Raw genomic sequence first — 21,633 nt, 5'->3', positions numbered from 1 at the left:
TAAATTAATTATGGGCCCATATAAATTACATTGAAGAAATTCCGCAGCTTTAATCAAGCATTTTTTGAAGGAAAAACAGGCAAATCTATAACTTGAAGTTAAAAAAAAAATTAAAAATATCTTCGCTCCCATTAAAGAGAAAAAATACGATTCATTGATATGTTTCTTTAATTTAGATTTGTTTTCTTTCAGGAAGTCGCCATATTGGTTACCTTGTATGTCCAGGGCCGTCCCTGGTATGTCCCTCAAAAAACATATCACGTAATGCAAAAAGCCTCATTGTCAGTCCCGGAAAATACGACATTAATGGTCACCGCACGTAAAGCGGGAGTGCTTGTGTTGCTTTCTAGATGCTTTCGGTTGCTTTTGAAGATGATTTTGGCCGGATTCTAGAAACTTTGGGACTAAGGATCTGGCGACTCAGGTGCACACTGCACAGCAAAGCTGCATTAAGAGTCCTTTCAAGCGGCTTTGCTGCACAGTTACTCTTCGCAGATATATTCTAGAAACCTTGTCTTCGCAGGACGTGCTAAAAGAAATACTAGCTGCAGGGAAAGGGCCTTGCTGTAGCCAAAAGCCCTGCTAAAACAAAGACTTTGACTGACTGGCTAAAAAAATATAATATTTTTTCAATCTTGAGGTCAGGAGTATTGTGTAGAAGTGTGTCATATTGAGGTTGAAGAGCGTGCTCACTAATAGCCAAAGTACAGGCTAGGTTGACAAGCATTGACGTGAATACAGTCAAGGAAATGCCCAAGAAAAAGACGGACGTAAGTGGCTTCACCATACTCATGAAGGAGATGCAAGAGAAGCGTTTCAGAGAAACGGGAAAGCGCGTCGGTCTGCAAGATATCAAGGATGAAGCTGAGCCAATCTGGATGGTGAGTCCCGCATTTAAAAAATGAAAGTTTCAATGCATCAGGCGACCAAATTAGAAAAATATCCAATTATGTTTAACGCCAGATGCCACTGGGAAATTTTGTAATTCCACGTAATAGTTGGCAAATTGAGTCGCATCAAATCCGCTTGACCAGATACAGGATTGAAAATAATAAAAACCAGGACTCTATTTTAAATAATACAACAGTTAGGGCAAATAAAGCTTTCTGGGTTCAATATAAAAGATTCCAGGATCAAAACTACAACGGTTAGTTTTGATGCTCAGCGGACCACCCCTCGTGTTGCTGGTCAATGCTCTGGGGCATCCTGGTGTATGAGAACAATTTTGAAGGCCAGTAGCATCTATAAAATCCGCAATGTATTTTTTTTTAAATTTCAATATTAAAAAAATCAAATAAATTGCAATTTTACAGTACAAAATGTGTCATTTCTCAATGGTAGTAAATGGAAACGATCTTAGACCTTTTAGGGAGTACTTAAACACCAGGTTGGAAAACACTAGTAGCCTAGTCAGGGTGGTTACTATGGACTGCCCAATAATTACATCATTCCTTGTGAAAAACTAATATGGAAAAGTGTTTTAAGGTTTTATTTGACAATGAGTCAATGACAACACTTCAAAAATTTACATCGCTTCATAATTCTGCCAAAATTCACTATAACTTGGTGTTTTTGAAGGTATTCATAACCCTAAGAGAAAATCGGAGTGAAAACCAGTTTATTTTACATCTCGCGCGTGTTGAACTTTTCAAATACAGCTTCCATATTGGTCACCACTTCCCTTCGCGACTTTTTTCTGATGTTAAGTCGCCAAAGCCAACATAAAGGCACTGGGTTGCCGTTTGTTTTGAATTTCTAGAATGATCGATCATAGGTGGCGCTAGTTCACATACTTTTAAATTTTGAAACAGCAGTTCTATTTTGTTCTTTTTTTTAGATTGTCTTCTCCCACGGACAGGTATTCGAATTATCACTTTTATTCCCGGACTATATTTTTTATACAGAGAATATTTAGGTATTTATACAACAAAGGACCATTGTTTATTTAAAAGAATGGATATCTTATGTTAAGTCTATATAGTGATATTTTATTATGCTTGTTGGTTTTAAGCATTGCTATGTTTTCTCTGCTGGCTTTCATGTCTATGGTCTTAGACTTTTCGTCGGACCTGTTGGGACCCAAAACTTGCCAAGTGATGACTAATATTGAAATTGTAAATTTAAAAATTCATAAAATTCTAATGAACGATCAGATATCAAAGTTTGAGATGCGTTTTACCAAAACATATAAATATACGTAAGAAATTTCTGAATTTTTTGGGCAGTAGTTTTTCTTAAAATCTAAACGTATGAGCTGACAAATTGTACTTTGAGTGAATTGTGTTCAAAGTATTTTATCTTGTTAATGTTTGCAGTATAATTCACTATTACTTGATATTGAAAAACAAATTAACCTGAATGACGTGAAAAATTTTGAGTTGAAGTTTTCTTTCCCAGTTGGACTTCAAAAGTTTTGGCAGATTTACATTTTGCATCGCAGTTTTTGATTGTAATTCTGATACACAATGAACTTGATTGACACAATAATCTTGTTAAATAATAATTGTTAATAAACTTGTTAAATAAATCTTGTTAATAATCTTATCACAGTTACAAAATTTTTACGGCATCACATTATGTACAAACAATATTCAAAACCACATTTAGAAAAACAGTAAAGACATGGCTTCATTTTGAAAATTGAAAGCTAAGGGTATGGAGGGCATAATTTTTCAAGGAAAAAATTTAAGGAATGAAACAATGTCTCAAAGGAGAGGTAAAATTTCGAGTGCCTAGGGTGGTAGAGCTTGAAGTCCATCTCTGCCAAAAAGATGAGACTGCCAAAACCACCTAGAAATAACACAAATGTGGTTCTTACATGTTTACATATTTATCAAGTTCAAATTTAAGAACTAAAGACTTCAGTATTTTTCAGGCCATGTCGGCTGAGCTGAAGGAGGAGTACAAGTGCCGAGCAAAGGTGCAGAAGAAGGGCTTGCAGCAAGAAGTTAAGAAACTAGCTTCTGATGGTACATCTGTAGAAGTTCGTTTCATTTACTGACATTCATTTATTAATTAGTATTTATAAATGTGTATTTTAAGTTTGAAATGTAGTGTGAATGTTTCGAACTCAATTGATCCTAATTCGTTCAATTTCATTGTCTTCAACTCTTGGTACTCTCATATTTCATATTTGCTGTTTTTGTATTTGTAGTCTTTTTCCCAGTTTTCTGGAAAACACTTTTCAGTGCTAATTCTAGTATCAGAAAAAGATACAAAATGTATGTGCCAAATAAACGTTTTAAAGAAACATTGAACGTTTTCCTGGGGTTTCCGGAAATGCTTACAGAAGACTTAAATGTTCTTTTGAAAGTTGAGAACTTGAAAGAGAAATTTGAAATACTGACAATGCTTAGTTTCATTGCTACGGTTGCCTGTTATTATGTCGTCAATGATTTTACAATCAGATATATGGGTTAACTTGAGAAAACTTGGAATTCGATAAGCCATTGCTGTAATTACACTTGCTGCTATATAACTCTGGATCCACATCTCTAATCCAGTCACAGTACATCTTTCAATGACACATCATATTCTCAGGGCTCGGCACACGTCACTTTTCCTTAAAAGTCACTTTTTTTAGAAGCTGGTCACTTTTATTACGTATTTTCTGGCCCAGGTCACTTTTCTACTTTTTTAACGAAAAAAAAACGTGACCTTCTCTTGCGCTTTTCCTGTAGCTACGTTTTTCTTTTCTTCTAGGAAGATTATAGGTTCAAGGTCACCTATTTTCTTCCTCTCTTCATACAGCTAAAGCAACATCCCCTATCAGAGTTGCCAGATTGGTGGTTTTCCCTCCAAATTGGGCTGGTTTGAAAACTGTTCCGTGGGAAATTTTTGTCTGGCAAAGTTTGCGGTTTTTCCAAAAATGTGTTCATGGCAAATTTCTCACTATTTTTCTTTTTCTTTACTTGTGAGCAAAGAAGTTTTTCTTTTCACTTCAGTCCCCACCTCATGTTTTTTTCCTGACAAGGCGGAAGGGGGGGGGCATCTCACCCAGCAATGAAAAGTCAGAACATTCAACCAAAATGCATTTGCCTTGCCTTTCCCAAAACTGTGTACACCTCCACTATTTCCAAACAGCTGTAGGTTAGTGTTTCCCACCATACCAAGTGGCCAATATCACCACTCCTCCGTGGATGATTTAATGGTCCGGGGAAGAGGGGCAACACAAGCTATAAGCAGGGATGGGATTGCTGCGCCATTAGCAATTTCCTGTTACATACTGCACCATAACATTGATTTTCTGAGGAAATTTGGTGCTTTTGCGCCAATCAGGGTTCTCTGAAATTTCCCTCTTCAACTTTTGCTTTCGATGACGTAATTTGAGTCATGCTGTGGCATCAACCTCGCCGTTGCTACTGTAACTTATAGCCACTAGAATAAGGACTATAAGGGCTCCTTATCTAGTCGCCTTACTGTAACTTATAGAACGCCTTTGTGTATGTTCCGGTTTTTTTTTTTTTTTGTGGAATTCATCAAGATGCTGGTTCTGTCAAGGTTTCCTGCATTTGGGTGTGAACATGGCGTAGAAATCCGCGTAGTCTCCGATTGATTAAAAAACTGAATTTCGAGCTAAAAAAAAAGTTCGGTTTTCGGAATCTTGAAATACGGACGCACTGTTTGCACCATCAAGCTAGAGGGAGTATGACGTCAGCGGTCTTCGCCTTGGCAGTGCTGAGAACGTCGTCCGCAACATCATTCGTCGGAAGATCACGTGACTCGGTGAAAACATAAAATCCCCGTTATTTTCTTATGACATCGTTTAAAACAATAAACGAAAGAAATAATTTCTGCATCTATGAGATAATTCCAAAATTAATGAAATTTCAGTATTAAAGATAATTCCAGCATTAATAAAATTCCAAAATTAATGAAAGCGTTAACGAACGACAATTCCAGAATTAATGAAGGAAAAATTCTAGAATTAATAAAATAATTTCAGTTCCAAAATAAATGAAAGATAATTCAGCATTGATAAGAGATAATTCAACACTGACGAGAGAAAGAATTCCAGAATTAATGGGAGAAAAATTCTAGTTTTAATGAAAGAGAATTCAACATTGATGAACAAAAATTCCAGAATTAATGAAAGATAATTTCAGTTCCAAAATACATGAAAGCAATGACTCCAGCATTAATGAAAGATAATTCTGTAATTAATGAAAGATAATTCTGTAATTAATGAAAGATAATTCTGTAATTAATGAAAGATAATTCCGTAATTAATGAAAGATAATTCCAGCATTAATAAAAAATAATTTCAGCATTAATGAAGAAAATAATAATAAAGGAAATAATTCCAGAATTGATAAAAGAAATAATAATGAATGAAGGAAATAATTCCAGAATTAATGAAGAAAAATTCCAGAATTAATAGAAGAGATAATTCAGAGTATTGATTCAGAGACTTTCCTCATTCGTAAAATCCTAGATATTGATGTTGATGCCAATCTTCTGAAAGCTGTTTGCAGCTTGTATCAGAACTATCTTGGTACAGACAGACTTCAGCACCAAAAACTTTTGATAAGAAAGTTTCACGACCAGATGAGAATCAAAGACTAAAAGCAGAAGAAAAAGAGTTGGAAATTCAGTTGTCATCATTGATAATTATGCTGAACACGGCAGAAAAAATGATAGAAGTAGGGATAAGAGAAAAAACTTTGTAGACATCGGAAGTGAGCAATTTCGTCTGAAAACACTGAAAGAAAAAATGAGTAGGGTTTTTTAAGAAATTAGAGGAAAACAGTGTCACACACACACACACACGAGTCAACAGAAGCAGTCAACAAAATGTCATGAGGTTTTTTTTAATGTATACTTTATTGTTTGATTTGTAAACTTTTACTTATTTTTTATTTTATGCCCAGCTTGGATTACGATTAATTTTTGCGTTCCTACTAGTGGATGTAAGTTTTATCAAACATCAAGGAAGTTAAATGAATCAACAAGAATTAATTGAAAACTTGACACAAAAACATAACCAATTTCCGTAACATAAAAACGTCACTGACTTACGTTACATAAAATTGTTACTAATTTTGGTTGCTTATTAACAGGTCATTTTCGAGTTCGTGATTTTATATTACAGTAAATTTACATATGGGCCAATAAGAAAAAAAAAATGGGATTGTTGTCATTCATGTAGCTCTTAAGAAAATATTTTTGATGTTAAACCGGAGATACCTAATAAGTATTGAAAACATCTGTTGTGCTGAGAATTTCAAGCTTTGTTACTTTCGGAATGCTTAACATAGATACAATAAACTTTGCTTAACAAAATCAATGTATTTCTAAAACTTTGTCTTGAAAACGTTACATTTTTGAAAGGTGGTTAAGCAGCGAGGTATTTCTACCACTTTGTCTTGAAAATGACACATTTCTAAAGATTGTTTAGTAGTGATAGTCTAAATTGAAACACTTTAAATCATGACATATTTTTTGCAGATCATGTCTGAAGAATTCATCACAAGATTCTAATATTGTTGAATGTATTGTCAATTTGGGATATAGAATTGGAAATGTCCCTCAGCGGATACATTAGAAGAAAAAATAATAGCGAATTCCGAACACGCGTGCTTGAAAAATTCAGGCTGCACCATTTTCTACAGCAAACAGTGAATATAGGTTGATAAATTTGCTAAGTTATTCAAAACTTTCCTGTTTAACAAAATGGTTAGTTTGATTTAATTATTTCTCGTGTAAAAATAATCAATTTGTAAAAGTTCCATTGAAATGTAAAGTTTCGTGAAAACGGTTCATATGATTGCAGATTGTTAAAATTTAGACACTTTTTTTACAACTATTTAGGTCATTATTTGATCACTTTTTACAAATACTTAGGTCACTATTTTAAACATTTTGGTCACTTTTCACTAGTTTTGAGGCCATGAGTGAATAAAAGCACTTTTCTCTATAAAAAAATTTTAGTCTATGAAGTTAATTTAGGTTCAAGTGACTTTTCATATTACATAAACAGATTTTTGGCGTTCTTAATTTTTGCTTGTAGTTAGTTCATTCGTAGTGTATTCATTAAATGTTTAATTAAATTTGAGCAATTAACACAATTTAAAAGTTAGGTGATATGAAAATATGCATTGTTAATGATTAACAAGATTTGTTTTAATTGATAAGCAGTCAGTTAATTGTAATCAAAAAAATCTGATTTAAATTAAAAAAAATCATGATTTCATATCCTGGAAGAAAATAAAAATCACGTCTTTGATGAAAGCGAGATAGTCTCCCTGAAAATATACGTGATGAAGACCAGTGACGGCAAGCACGGATATGTGCTGATCACTTGTGAAGTAAGTTGATAAATGAAATGTTAATATGTCTGGAAGCATTACGACGCTCTCTTGGGGCAATTTACTGGTTTTAAGTCTGATAAATGGGCCAAACTATGAGAACGATATGGGTGTCTGTACAGGTGTGCAGATCAGTTCTGTGGAATACACTACGGATATAACTCTAGAAAAGGATGGGCCCGACATGTATTAGGATAATTTTGATCCCATTTTCCCTTTTTAGCAAAGGGAAAATGGGTCTTTGGAAGATGTGTGGAAACTCAGAGAAATACCAAATAAACGAGATCAGCAAAGGAATCATGATGCATAATGATGAAGTCTGCTGTGGAAGAGTGAAGCAAGTCGTGGTGCTGTTCCGTAAGCGTGGATCGGCATTGAAAATAAGTCTGTTTACATCAATATTGAGACATTTGAGTGAAAACAAGACAACAGAGGATTAAGTATTCATTCTTTTTGCCAGTGCTGGAAGGTTGTCAAGAAATATTGTGAAACCTGCAAAACATGTCACCCACGGAGGCAGATTTCTTACCGGGACAGAACTCTGATTCATCCAGCGCCATAACTATCTGGAGCAACTGGGCACTGTCCCTGGGCTCAGAGTCGAATGGCAGGGCCTTTACACAAAAGTTGAATTTTCCCCCATAATTACCATTTCAAGAAGGCCACCAAGGAAAAGTCTGCTCCCGTGAAGGCACACTGCGGCTCTGGATTCAGCCGATCGTGTGATCAACCACCCTTCGACGTGTGGAGCGTAGATTGTGTGGGGATATTAGAGCCCCGTCTGGCCATGGACATAAGTTCACCATCTGTGCTATAGATGTGTTCCCTCATTGGGCAAAGGCCATACTGTGAGAAATATCAGTGCAAATCCCACTTGCAATATACTGTTGGAGATTTTCACTCGTATCAGATTTCCGAATATTATATGTACCGATCGGTCAGTGCCGTCTTAACACATGGGCCCACCTGGGCACCTCAAGAGAAGAGGGGCCTCAGAAAATGAGATCCGGTTGATATTTTCTAGGATTTACCAGGTAGGGTCTCTGAAAAACCACTTGGCTCAGGAGCCCATGATACTCTTAAGATGGCCCTTCGATCGGTATGAACTTCACGTCAAAACTTTTTGGTGTGATGCCCAGGTTTGCAACACCAAGACACCCAGAGAGCCCGGAAGTAGTGGAAAGGTGGAACAGAACCCTCAAGCACTTGCCGAATAAGAATATGTAGGAAAATAGTCGTAATTGGGCTATGAACCTTTGCTATTATTCGCATACAAAGAGGTGCCTCATAGCACCACGGGGGGGGGGGGGTGTCCCCATTTCAACTAGTGTATGGGGAGCAGGACCGTTATATCTAGTGAAAAACTATTGGATTGGTGAAAAGCAGATTCCGCTTGGTGCTTCTCGTTCCATTGAGGAGTATATTGAGGATTTGCAAGAGATCAGCAAAGTGAGAGGTAGCTAATGAGAACTCTGAGAAGAGTCAAGCCAGCAACACAAACCAATATAATCTTCAGTCTAGGGAAAAGAATTTCAAGATAGGTGATAAAGTACCAGTCTTACGATCAACTTCAATATATGTTATTGAAGACTTGGCAGGGACCCGTAATAGTAATGCAGTTGACCAGACAGCGTTCCGTGCTGGTGGAATTTTAGGATGGCAACTCAAAGAACTGCATGTCAATAAGATAAGACCATATATCACCAAAGTAAATCACATGGGGTTAATCTTCGCCCAAGATGCAGATTTCAGGGTATTGCTCTGCACTGACAGATAAGAGAAGGGCTATGATCACTGATATATCAGAAACCATCGATGTAATATGAGAGAAGCTGAACAGAAAACAATGGGTGAAAAACTATTGGATTGGTGAGAATATGTGAGTATCGTGTGAGAATACTCATGCTTTCTGTGTGTGTTGATGTTGCGAACCTGGGCCTCACACCAAAAAGTTTTGACATGAAGTTATATATAGTCTTTGGAAATCAGTACGAGTGAAAATCTCCAAGAGCACATTACAAGTGGGATTTGCACTGATACAAATACAAATACAACGCCACAACAGGCAAACTGCCCAACGAGGTGGCTGACTTAAGAACATCATGGATCCCCGAGCCATTTTTTGGAGGCCCTACCTACTACTGCTACACCACACATGCACCCCCCCCCCCCGCGGAAACCTCCCAACGACAACGAATCGGTACATGCGGGAATGTGCTGTACGTGTAGTGAAACCTGACGTGAAGTTTTTTGTTGTTTCTCTGTAATGCTTGTTATGTATAGTGCTGCCATCTGCCACTAGTTTTTCTAACTATGAGTGAAGTGTTATGATTGAATGATTTATTGTTGTCGGACTGTTGCTCTCTGTGGCGAGACTTTTTTAACCGGGAGATCGGCTCGCATTTGCGCCTTGAAGTTGGGAACCACAGAAAACCAACTTCAGCCGACCACCACTGTGAGGTTCGAACCCGGATCCTCGCATCGCGAGTCCGTGACTATAACCACTCGACCACCACAGTGGCAAAAAAACTCATCTCTGCCTCCACCGGGAGTCGAACCCGGGTCCCTCGATTGCCGGACGAGTGCTCTGACCACTAAGCTACAGAGGAGATCGCACAACGAATACTTCGCACAACTTCCCTTAACAATTATGGGAAGTTTACCAATTATATAGATGTTTTCAATGACAAACCAGGACATACAAAGGTGGATGGGCATTCCATAAAGGTCATGCCAAAGAGGTTATCCCCTATAGGGTGCAGCTTGTTCTATGAGAGGAGATAGACAAGTGAACAAACTGCTACAGCTCAAGATAATTTAACCCAGTAATAGAGTGAGAGATTGTGGAGTCATCCCATCGTCTGCAAAGCTAAAAGGGACAAAACTGTCTGACTATATGTGGACTAAAGACTACTAAATAGTTTCACTGTCCCAAATGCATATGTAACATGTTTCCCCTTTGGGTCTCCCCTTACGTGTTCCGATACCGATGTCCCGATAATCCCCCCTAGTTAACTAGCTAACAATAGGTCCTTCCCCCTGGCGAGGATCTGGTTATGTCAATGACCTTTGATGATTATGTTCAATATAAGTTATTATTCTTTGTAAAGAAATAATTGTTTTCAATTACCTTGTTTAATTAGTGGAGGGCTGCAGACTTCCGCTGATTATGTACAATGCGTTGTCTTAGTCTCACCCTCAATAGCCTTGTCAATATCATGGATAAAAGTCTGGCCGGCTTCGTTCACAGTTATCGAACTATTGCTAACCAGAAAAACAGAATATCCGAAATAATTCTTATTGTGTTAGGATATGTAAATCAACAGGATTTTGACGTCATAGTTTTACTGATGCGCCGGAGGAAACTCGTTCACTCAGTGCGCAGAGAACAGAAACTTGTTTTTAGCTATTATAAATACGCTGGATAAACCTGAAAATGTGCATTCAATCTCCTAACTTCCAAGCTGTTCGATCTTCTCACTCCACTCAGTGGGGTTGATGGCTGAATAACCTCTACTAACAACTAGTTGTTGTGATAATACTAATGTCATAAGAACGTGATCTAAGCTAGGCTACTTCAGCGGGTCCAGGTAGTTGGTTCAAACTTAATCTTCTAGTCATTAATAGTAATTTATTGTGCATACTAGTCAGATGAAATGTGATTCCTTGAAAGGGTCGGGTGATCCCTACTATGATATGACAACCTGTTCTTATGTACAATTAGGTCTTCAACGTAGTGCCGATGGTCGATAGCATGTTTCGCCAATTGGTAGGATTCAGCGAGTTCTACTAGTGGTGCAACTTCGGAATGGTGCTCCGACTCCTATAGGTTCCTGAGAGGAGCTTCCTTGAGTGGTCAACATCTTTCGCTTCACCTGAAAAAGGGGACACTTCGTTCTCGACATAGGACATACGAATTGTTTAACGATGTGACACTAATAGTAGGAGCTGATCCTCGGCTGTATTTGGGTGGACCTATTTTTGTCATTTTACAAATCAGTGTTGTCTTTCAGAATTAACATGTATTCATTTGAACTCTAACGTGTAACTTATTCTAAGTAAATTGTAGCAATAAATGTTTTGATCTGGAACTTGCCTAGTTCACTTATCGTAACTGCCAAGTCTCCCGAATTTTATCTTCATCGCTCGATCTCCCGAAAAGTTCTTAAATCTCCCGAATTTTCATTTTCAAAAGTTGGCAGCTATGACTTATTGCCTGCTGAATTGTTTGGATCCTTGAATCATGGGAATGTAGCATAACAATACGCTACACATATCCCATGTAGAATGCGACGTAGCTATTGTATGAAGTTGGGAGATTGAGATGGAAAGTGGGATGTGTCCGGTCCTTCAATATATGAAGTTGGGAAGGTTGTTGCTCTTGGTATATGGTAGACATCCTGAAGATATAAACGAGATACTTGAAAACAAAAGTTTATGGCGTTAAGTTATGTTATTTGCGGTGAACCCCAAAATGTAACCCGGCAAATACTGAGAGGTGACTGTATATTGCTTAGTAAATTTTCACCTTCGTGGGGTGTGGTAGGGTCTATTTTCTGAACCTTTTACAAGTCTCGCCATAGAGAGCAACAGGTCTAGTACAGCAAATGGGGTCTACGTCAAAACATCGCCCGTCAAAACATCGCCTGAACATGGCCCTGGAAAAAAGATCGCCTCATGAAAAAATTTTAAATTAAAAATTTAATGTATTAAAAATTGTAATGGAAATCACCTCATCCCTTTTTTTTTGTTCAACTGGTAACCAAAGCTGCACTAAATGTGCATTAAACTTTCAAGCGGTTTTGGTTGTGACAAAGCCAAATTGTCATGTGTATGTCTGTGTTCGCTGTTTCCACACCTGTTAGTTTTCTCTCAATCCTTTTAATTCAGCCTTTTTTTGAGTAATGGGCAATGAACAGAGAGAGTTCTTATAAATTCTGTATTATACAAAAAGGTTTTTTTAACAGCTGGCTGATGTGAAGATATATTTTGGAAAGAGAGAAAATTTAACTTCCCCTGTGGGGAATCAAACCCACTTCCTAATCGAGTGAACGCCCTAGACCAGCGGTTCTCAACTTTTTTTTGCTCATGGCCCCCTCTCAACCATTTCTCATTCCTGTGGGCCCCCTTGCGACCGTGATCAATTTCCTACAGAAATTGATCATGGTCGATCTGCAGTTATAGCTTATTCCAAAACAGTTTCAGAGGACAATGACCCCTTCCAAGATCAGAATACTATGAGAAACAGGTCTGTATCATAAAATACGAGCTGATCTAACAAAGCTATGAAATAAAAAGCCCTGCACCTGTTCTTTTTTTTTTCACTGTCATCCCACGCAGGCTACAGTGCATTGAGATAGAGCAGATATGGACAGCTAGGGGCTTTCACATCTGGGAATGTGGTGTGCCTAGGTCGTTATTTTCTCTGGACATCTGGGTCACAATTTTTCACTGGTCCCTTTATTAAAATATATAATAGCCTCTATGTAATCATGTGAAGGAGCGGGGAAGGCTTGAGATAAAATTCTCACCTGTGCAAGACATAATTTTGGTGGCTCTCTGGCATATAAGATGCACGAGTAAAATTATCTGGGGGAAACATGCAGACTTTTGTATATACCATGAGTAATATGGTGAGAGATAACATAGGCTCATTATATCATTAAAGCTTTTATCCTGGGATTTATATTCACTTACTTCATAAACGTACACATATTTATTGTATACTATCTTGAGTTGTGTTCCAGCTACATGAAATGAATCAGAAATTACAATGGTTTCTGCAAATTATTCCATCCAATACAGTTATAGTTTGAAATTTGCCGAAAATTTATTTTCATTCTTATTTTTGATTTGGAAGATAGGTTTGATAGAAGATAGATTTAGAAAAGGAACACTTGAACACATAAAAGCGTAACACTTACATGAATTATTTTTCATTCCTATGAAATTAACCCCAACCATGGTCTAGACAAAGTAATTTTAATTAATGCTCATCTGGAAACCATTTTCCATTCAACACTAAATTTTGCTGGTGAATAACGTAAAAAAATGGCATATCAAGAGAATGAATAATACAAAACTTGGAAGCAAAACGAGAGACTGAAAATCTGTTAGTGATGCTGGAAAACAAAATATGTGGAGTAATCAAAAATTAGTTAAAAGTAGGGAGTGAAAACTTGATTTAGGCTACTTGGATTGAATTTTTAGTGAAAATAGAATCATTCTCTTGAATTTCTAATAGTTTAATCATTATTTTATAGTTTAAATGATAAATAATTTAATTCTGTAATTTAAGTTAAAAATAATTTGTCTTATAATTTTTAATATATCTATTAGATTTCTGAGAATTTCAAATAAATATTTTAATAATGACCCAGGAAAAGAAATCTCAAAGTATGTTGAATCAAACTGAGATAATGATCAAGAGCGAACTAAAAAAGCAACACTCATCGCTTTAAATATGAAATGGGTAAATTCTGGTAAAAGAAGCAAAATCAAACGTATTCATAAATGTTTGAAACTGAAAACAAATGCATTACTTTTAGACTTGCATCGGCGACGAAAACAAGAAAAATAGTTACTTTTCTAATGAGTTTCAAGCCTCTCCTTTAGTGGTTTTTTTAAAATTAGTGATTACCAAGTCTACAAGCTAAATCTAAAAACACTCATTTTCAAATTATTTTTGAAATCTGGAATACCATATGTTAGCCTCTCATTTGTTGATATTGTAGAGAATGTAGAAATATATATACCGTATATACTCGTGTATAAGCGCCGACTCCCCCTCACTTTAGGACCACCAAAACCGTAATAAAATTAAAACCAGTGTATAAGCCGACCCCAAAAAATCTGTGCATTTCAGAGAAAAAAACTTATATTTTCATGTAAAATGAATAGCTTGTGGAAATTTACAATAGAAATGATTCAAACTTTTTAATCTCCAAGCTCATGGTAATCCATCAGATCATAATAGGGGGTGGTGGCATCTTCGTTTTTATCTTCATCTGAGCTGCCATTGTCACTTTCAAAGAGAATATCATCTTCAGTTCCGTCCATCGCATCGCTGATCCAACACTTTTTGAAGGATCGGATGATAATTTCGGGGGAAACAGAATTCCATGCCTCATGTAGCCATTGGCACACTAGGCCAATGTCAGGTTTCTTCAAGGCATCACTTTTTGTAGTTTATCATCAGAACTCATCCATTTGATCCACAAATTCCTCAAATAGTCTTTGAGAGGCTTGTTGATGCTCACATCTAAAGGCTGTACAATCAATGTTAGCCACCAACCAATAATGTTTTCAATTTCTTTGCCTCGGCTTTGACATCAGTTCTGTGGGGTTTGAACATATCCCATACCAATGATGCCGGTTTCTCGAACCCTGCTACAAAAATGACTACTGATTGCTGGGGTCGATATTTTCTCATCAAAAACTGACCAAAGTATAAGCCGACCCCCCTACCATTTGGGGGAACGAATTTTTCCACAAAAAACTTGGCTTATACATGAGTATATATAAATTTCAAGAATTCTCAATTTTTCTATGATCTAAAAATTTTAAAAATTCATAAAAATATTTCTTCTAGAGGAAATCTCTGTATTTTGTGCCTTAAGGAGGATGGGACACCCCCTTCTTCTGAGCTAAGATAATTGTTTTTTGAAGTAAAAAGTAATCCTGTGTACGCTACTGCATATATACATATAAAAACTGTATTTTATTTGCTGCCAAAATTTTAAAGTGCTATAAAACTGATATTTTTGCTGCTATGGAAATAATTTTTCCTTCTCAAAAATCAAATTTTCATTTTCCAACCCTGTGTTTGGAAATCACTGTAACCGAAGTAAACATTCCAAAAGTTAGAATGTTAAACATTCCATAGTTCAGGATTAAGAACCACTGTTGCCACAGTTTTTGGCCTATTTCGAGCATTTCCGGGTTTTCTGCAATGAGGCTTTTTGGATCACATGATCTCTTTTTTTTCTTTGAGGGACATACAAACCATGTCTAAGTTGACCAATATGGTGCCTTCCTGTGTTACTCATGAAAGAAACAAATCTAGATTTAAAGAAACAGAAATGAATATACATGGTGTTTCAAAGAATCATCCAATTAAAAAAAAATAACTATTCAGCTTTTAATCTGTTTTGATCAAATAATGTATAGGTAGAAAGAGGGAAATCTTGAGTTCTACGCAGTTGCAGACAGGTAGCGCTAATGCTCTTCCAAGCACTGTATGCAAATATTTCAGTCTGTTTATTTTAAGTGGCTGGTGGCACATTTACAGATCATTCGAGTGGCCCACTTCGAGATCACTTGAGTGGCTCGCAGCACACTTATAGATCACCTAAATGAGCTGTGATACATTTACAGTTTACTTAAGCAGCCTTCTGCATTTTTATAGATAATTTTAGTGGCTTTCTTGACACATTCCCAGACCACTCAAGTGACTCGCTGCACACTTTCAGATCATCCAAGTGACTTGAAGCACATTTCCAGATTAATCGAGCGGCCCGCGACACGTTTCTAAAAAAATGAAGTGCCCCCCACTCCACAAATGTGTAGCATCCTTGTTTTAAAATAAGGACATTCGACCAAAAGTGTGGGGCCATATCATTGATTTGAATACGCTGGCAGCATTGAAGAAGTGACAAACCATTGTAAAGGCATATACACATTTGAATTGCATTGCTAGGGAACCAATGTAACTAAAATAAACATTGCGAAAGTGATTGTTGAGACCCAGAAACCATTGTTGCCCCACAGTTTTTGCCCATTTCAGGCATTTGCCCTGCTCTGACAAACTTTTAAAGTAGACTATTGTTCAAGTTGGGTCCCATTTGGTATATATGTAAAATTTGTGTGTGTGGTGACAATCAATCTAAAATTGTAGATTTGTATGAAGAACACACACACAGGCAGAAAATCAATTTCATATATATATGAGATCTAGGCACCAGTAGCAGAATATGCCAATCTGCCAAAAAATGTCAGTGTTACTCATGGCTCTACAAGTTGGGGCTGACAGGGCCCAGGACAATTCTCATTTTTTACTTTTTCACATTATAAATTTATTACAAAAGGGCTTGTGAAAAGTGTGACCGTGGGGCCTGCTCCAGGTTGTGGGGGCCATGGTGTTACTGCAGAACATGGGCTTCTCTGTGGTCTCTTCACATTTACTATGCGCACAAATATATAAAATGCTCTCTGACAGATGTAAAAAACATGGAGTTTCCCGACAACTACTCGTTGTCATCCTTCTATATCTTAATCTTATTCATTTTCATGTGCATGCATGCTGCAGCACCATCTACCAATAAAAAGAGACATTATCTTAATTCATATTACCACCTTGTAAAATTAGCCTATCTTTTGAAACAACCTGAATTTTTGTTTGCTTATGCTTGGAATGTAATGAAGTACGAACGATTCTATACTCTATTTTTACAAGGGAAAACTAATTTTATTTGTTGAAAAATATGTTAAAATCTGAATAAAAAATTAACTTTCCAAGTTGGGTCAAAATTACCGCTTGATAGTTCTAGTCTTAAAAAAGCACTGTGTTCTATATTTTTTGTCGTTTAAAAGTTTCCTTTAAAGCAGACTTCTTTGTCTGCTTTCATTGTTTTAAGTGTCAGTGAACTCATGAAAATGAACATTTTTTCATATTAGGAAAATATGTTGCTGCAACAAGAAGCTGAAGAAAGAATCAAACAGATGGCACAGGACATTCAGCAATTTATTGGGTTATTCCAAAATGCAGGTTTTGTTGAAGGTGAGAAAAAATTCTGTGACAGGTTTTGACCTTAATATTAAAATTTACCACTGAAAAAAGTTGCATCCTCGCTCCAAAAAATTATCACATTGGTATACAGGGTTATTGCTACCAGTCTCTTAACCATCGGTATACAACAAAAAGAATTCCATGTTTCTACGTGCAATATTCAAATTCGAAAAATGAAGAAAATTTAGGAAAGAACAGTGTTAAATGCAGAAAACCTGTTTTACCCGTATTTAATGCTTTTTTCTCTAAATTTCCTCCATCTTTCAAATTCGAATCTCTGAATAAAGTACTTACTAACTTGGTATTTTTTGTGAATTGTTCGTGTCAGATCAACACGCTATCCTTGATTTTGGTACCGCGTTACTTTGTTGCATATACTCTATAGCAGTCATTGGTCCATGTTACAATGTTTTCAATAACTTGTTCATAAAAATAAAAGGTGGTAGTAATTCAATGAATTTTTAATGTTTGTGGGATTTGTATACCTGGGGTTCAACTAAAGTAGAACTGAGGTGATGGTGATGGGTTTTGTTACATCCAGTCTGCACCAGTCTCTTACACTGGAGTTCATCCTCAGATTCGGATGAAACTGATGAAAATGAGCAATCACTCACCGAACTTGATAACTTTTCTCTCATCGATTTTATCTTCATGCAATAGAGCCATTATAAATGTGTTTATGAGGTTTACTTTTCCTGAGTTTCAGCTGCTATTGTGTGTTCGGTTGGGCCAATTAATGCTTAGGTATTTGGCAGAATGTCTGTGTAAATTAACCCCAACAAACAAATTAAAAAAAATTATATTGTAATTTTTTGCATAAATTAACAATTTACTGATATTTCATTGTGCAGTGTATGCAGCATTCTGTTGCATACCCAGATTACTTTTAATGTTTCCCAATATTGATTCAAACGGGTCAGAACGAGACCCCTTTTTTTCCACTTAAATCATTTATTAATAATACGTTAAAATGTTTTTAGGATTAACAATTAACAAATTTTTCTTCAGAACATTAACATTAGAAAATATCACAATGTTATTGAAACGTTCTCGCCAAATCGGTTCAACAGGGAATAACAACTACCCTTCAAAACTTTGTTATCAGAGTTCTCGTAGTTTCTATAATGGAAGAATAGTCCAAGAATTCGGATCACCACCTGATAGTGCAGTTTTTTGCTGAGCCTGTGCCAAGTTCAGGAAGGATGCAGACACGTCCCAAAGTCAGTCAGCAATATTCCATCTTCAATGAGAGGGCCTCCCCCTCGTACTTCACATGCAGACGATTAAAGAGATGATCAACTGGAGGAGCAACAGTGCTACTCCGATGGCGTTGCAGCAAGAAACTGGTTCATAGACAAATGACAACGTAAAGAGAGCAACCCAGGGTTGTTAAAAAAACCGGTTTTTTTGAAAAAACCAAAAAACCGGGTTTTTTTTGGTTTAAACCAGGTTTTTTTGGTTTAAACTGTTTTTTTTGTTTTAAATAGTATTGACATTAAAAACAATGAAATTTCTGAAAAATCATTCAAACTTGTAATAATTAACTAAAATAAAATGTTTATTAATGCAATTAACACTATTCCCATGCTAATTAATCAATAAATATTTATTACATTTTAACAAAAACCATTTTGCCATTTAATTATTTTTTGCTTAACTCAATGGATTACTGTGTGTTTGAAAATTCTTTTCATGTTATTATTAATCATATAATATATAAAGGTTTTTCTCCAGTTACTTTCAGTATACTTAATTACGAAGCTATTTTGAAAAAAGTAATATAAATTAGGTGAATATAATGCATTTAATGAAGCATAAATAATGCAGATTAATTAACGATGATTTACGATATACAGGGTGATTATAACTAAGGTTCTGATTTCAAAATACTGTAAAAAAAGAGTGATTGTCAGAATGACTTGAAAATTGACATGAATATTCCTGAAAAAATTCAATTTTATTTGATAAAGGGGAAAAAATACTTAAAAATGTAAAATTAATGACATCATCCAACACGTGGGAAATTTGCTTGCAGAATGGAAACAATAGCCAGTCATGGGAAAATTATAACTTAATTATAGCATTGCACGAGTCCATAATTCACGGAAACATCACAAAAAAAATGAAGTAATTGAACAAATAACTACAACTTACTCAAAAAATGTTAAATATGTTGTCCACCGCGTGTTCTGGCTATGAGGCTGAAAGCACAAATATTCTTGTTCAACAGCAGAATCGGAGTATGCCATGGTCATCATGTGGATGTGCTTGCAATTCAGCTTTATTAAACCAAACGCGTCCCCTTTCCCCCGTTCATATTCCTGAGGAATGAGGAACTTCTAACATATAGGGAATGTGCTGGAGATTACAATTCACCAAAGTTTGCAATCTGACTACTGTTTATAACATTTTGAGGTACCCCCACAGCCAGAAGTTGCAAGGGTTAATGTGCATCCTGTCAAAATGGGTCTTCAGCAGCTGCTTTGCTGGCTGTGGAAGTACCGAAATGATGTGGTTGCACAAAATAGATTATACTGCTCGCCAAGTACAGCATCGTCTACTTGCACATTTTGCACTTTTTTCTTTTGCGAAAGAAACGTCCATTGCTTCAGGAGTATCCATGCAAATTTTCAGGTCATTCCGATCAGTACTTATTGTATAGTTTTGGAATCAAAACTTAAATTATAATCACCCTGTATATAGCTGATTATTTTTTATAAATCTGTTACTACTATACAGTAGAACCTTGATTAACAGGGCTTAACAGTGTGTGTGTGAAATTATAAAAAAAACAACTATTGAATATATTAAGACTGGGAGATATACAGTAGGAGATGTGCTACTTCTTATGGGAAAATGTATGTGAGGTAATGTAACAACTAGTACACTAGTCTTTGTCCTTTAAGGACAGCTGGTGTCTTTATTTGATTATAGGACCACTTGCCCCTAGCATGATGGTGTCACTACTGTAGCTGCTTCTTTGTGAAGGGAAAAAGAAACCCTGTGAGATAATACACCACTACATTTAGATGTGTGATGCAATCCTTATTCATGAATTTGCTAAAGATAGAGCATCAGAATGTAGCCAAAGGTTAGAAAATGTTGTAAGAATGAGAAATTTTGGCTTTTATATATAACTTTAAATGACTAAGATACTTCATATGAAAAAAATATATGTATTCTGGCCACTTTTATGAGACTTTTTGAAAAAAACCAGTTATAAAATCTTATGTCATTTAAAGATATACCGTCAGAATGTACCCCAAGGATATAAAATGAGGTAAAAATGAAACATTTTGGCTAATAATGAACAAATATGATATTTTTCAGGGAAAAAAAAATGATATTTAGGCCACTTTTATCTGATTTTTAGAAAAAAAACCGAAGTGGTTTTTTTTAAAAAAACCAGTTGGTTAAAACCAAGGTTTAAACCATGGTTTAAACCAAACAACCCTGGAGCAACCCTTCGCACAAAGCAAAGCGGGACAAAATGCCTCAATCAGCTAAGATGGTGTAACGTTACCAAATTGGGCCCCGTGGAAATCGTCCTTTATTCTAGTCATTGTTTATATATTGTCTCCGGGATCGACCGGTAGGATCGTGTCCGCCGATCGGTCTCCAATTTGTTATGTTTGGTTGCCAGATTCAATATTATAATGTTTACAATATTTCCTTTTCTCATGAAGTTATGTAAATCAGATACAAGCTAATGTTGTGATTGGTTTTCCTTTTCTCATGAAGTTATGTAAATCAGATACAAGCTAATACCGCGCCTTCAATGTTGTGATTGGTTCTTCAGTGAGGCATTGTGGGAATGCTATTATATAAAAGCCAGCTAGAGATGTGCTGACTAGCGACTACTTCCTTCCGATTTCCTTACCTACGACTTATGACAGACTAAACGGTTTAATCAGCAAGGCGTCACGCCCTGTCATGGTGTGAGCTAGATCGTCTCATAAATACAATGAAGTTACAATAGTAGAAGTGTGCCTTGGCACTTATCCTGTCTCATCGCACGTAAGGTTTCAATGGCGTCGTGATCCAGTGATCGGTAAGTGGCCAGACCGGCCACCCGTGGACTTTCATTTCTAGTTCCATGTGCAGTGGCTGAGCTTTCATCTCAACGTGTGTGTTTACACCAAAATCGTCTGAAGCTGGTGGCGACGAGTCTTTGGCTGTGTGGCAGACACCTGAGAGTATCTACCGGACGATGTGATAACACGTGAAAACCTGGACACTGCAGTGAGATCGATTCATATTTTTGTTTCATTGTGACAATGAGAAAAAAGACTGTGATAATTGTGATAAAACGTTAATTAATAGTTTAACATATAAAAGGCCTGTGATAATTGTGATTACGCTGACTAATGGTTTAACAATATAATTGAATAAATGTTATAGTTCTATCTAAACTTTGTCTATTCCATTGTTGTCATCCACTCAATGTTTACTGGGGGAAAAATATTAAAGAACCGGGAGGTAACGATCAAGAACGTTACAATGGAATCGAATGCAGGAATCAAAATGTGTCTGTACTCT

General features: G+C 36.3%; 1 protein-coding gene across 1 annotated transcript in view; it reads left to right on the top strand.

The window, feature by feature from the left end:
• The first annotated feature begins 428 nt into the window (after positions 1-428).
• The window catches only part of mael (germ-plasm component protein maelstrom), a 110,138-nt gene continuing 88,933 nt past the window's right edge, over positions 429-21,633 (top strand). The window contains exons 1-3 of the mRNA XM_089237941.1: positions 429-881; positions 2,876-2,983; positions 16,983-17,085. Coding sequence (XP_089094067.1) covers positions 750-881; positions 2,876-2,983; positions 16,983-17,085 — 343 coding nt within the window. The 5' untranslated portion in view covers positions 429-749. The remainder of the gene's footprint in view (positions 882-2,875; positions 2,984-16,982; positions 17,086-21,633) is intronic.

The sequence above is a fragment of the Pholcus phalangioides genome, unplaced genomic scaffold (genome assembly GCF_987345545.1).
Source record: "Pholcus phalangioides strain wild (caught in Gottingen) unplaced genomic scaffold, Ppha-v1.0 ptg000010l_1, whole genome shotgun sequence".
NCBI lineage: Eukaryota > Metazoa > Arthropoda > Arachnida > Araneae > Pholcidae > Pholcus > Pholcus phalangioides.
This window is presented reverse-complemented; position numbering and strand designations above follow the sequence as displayed.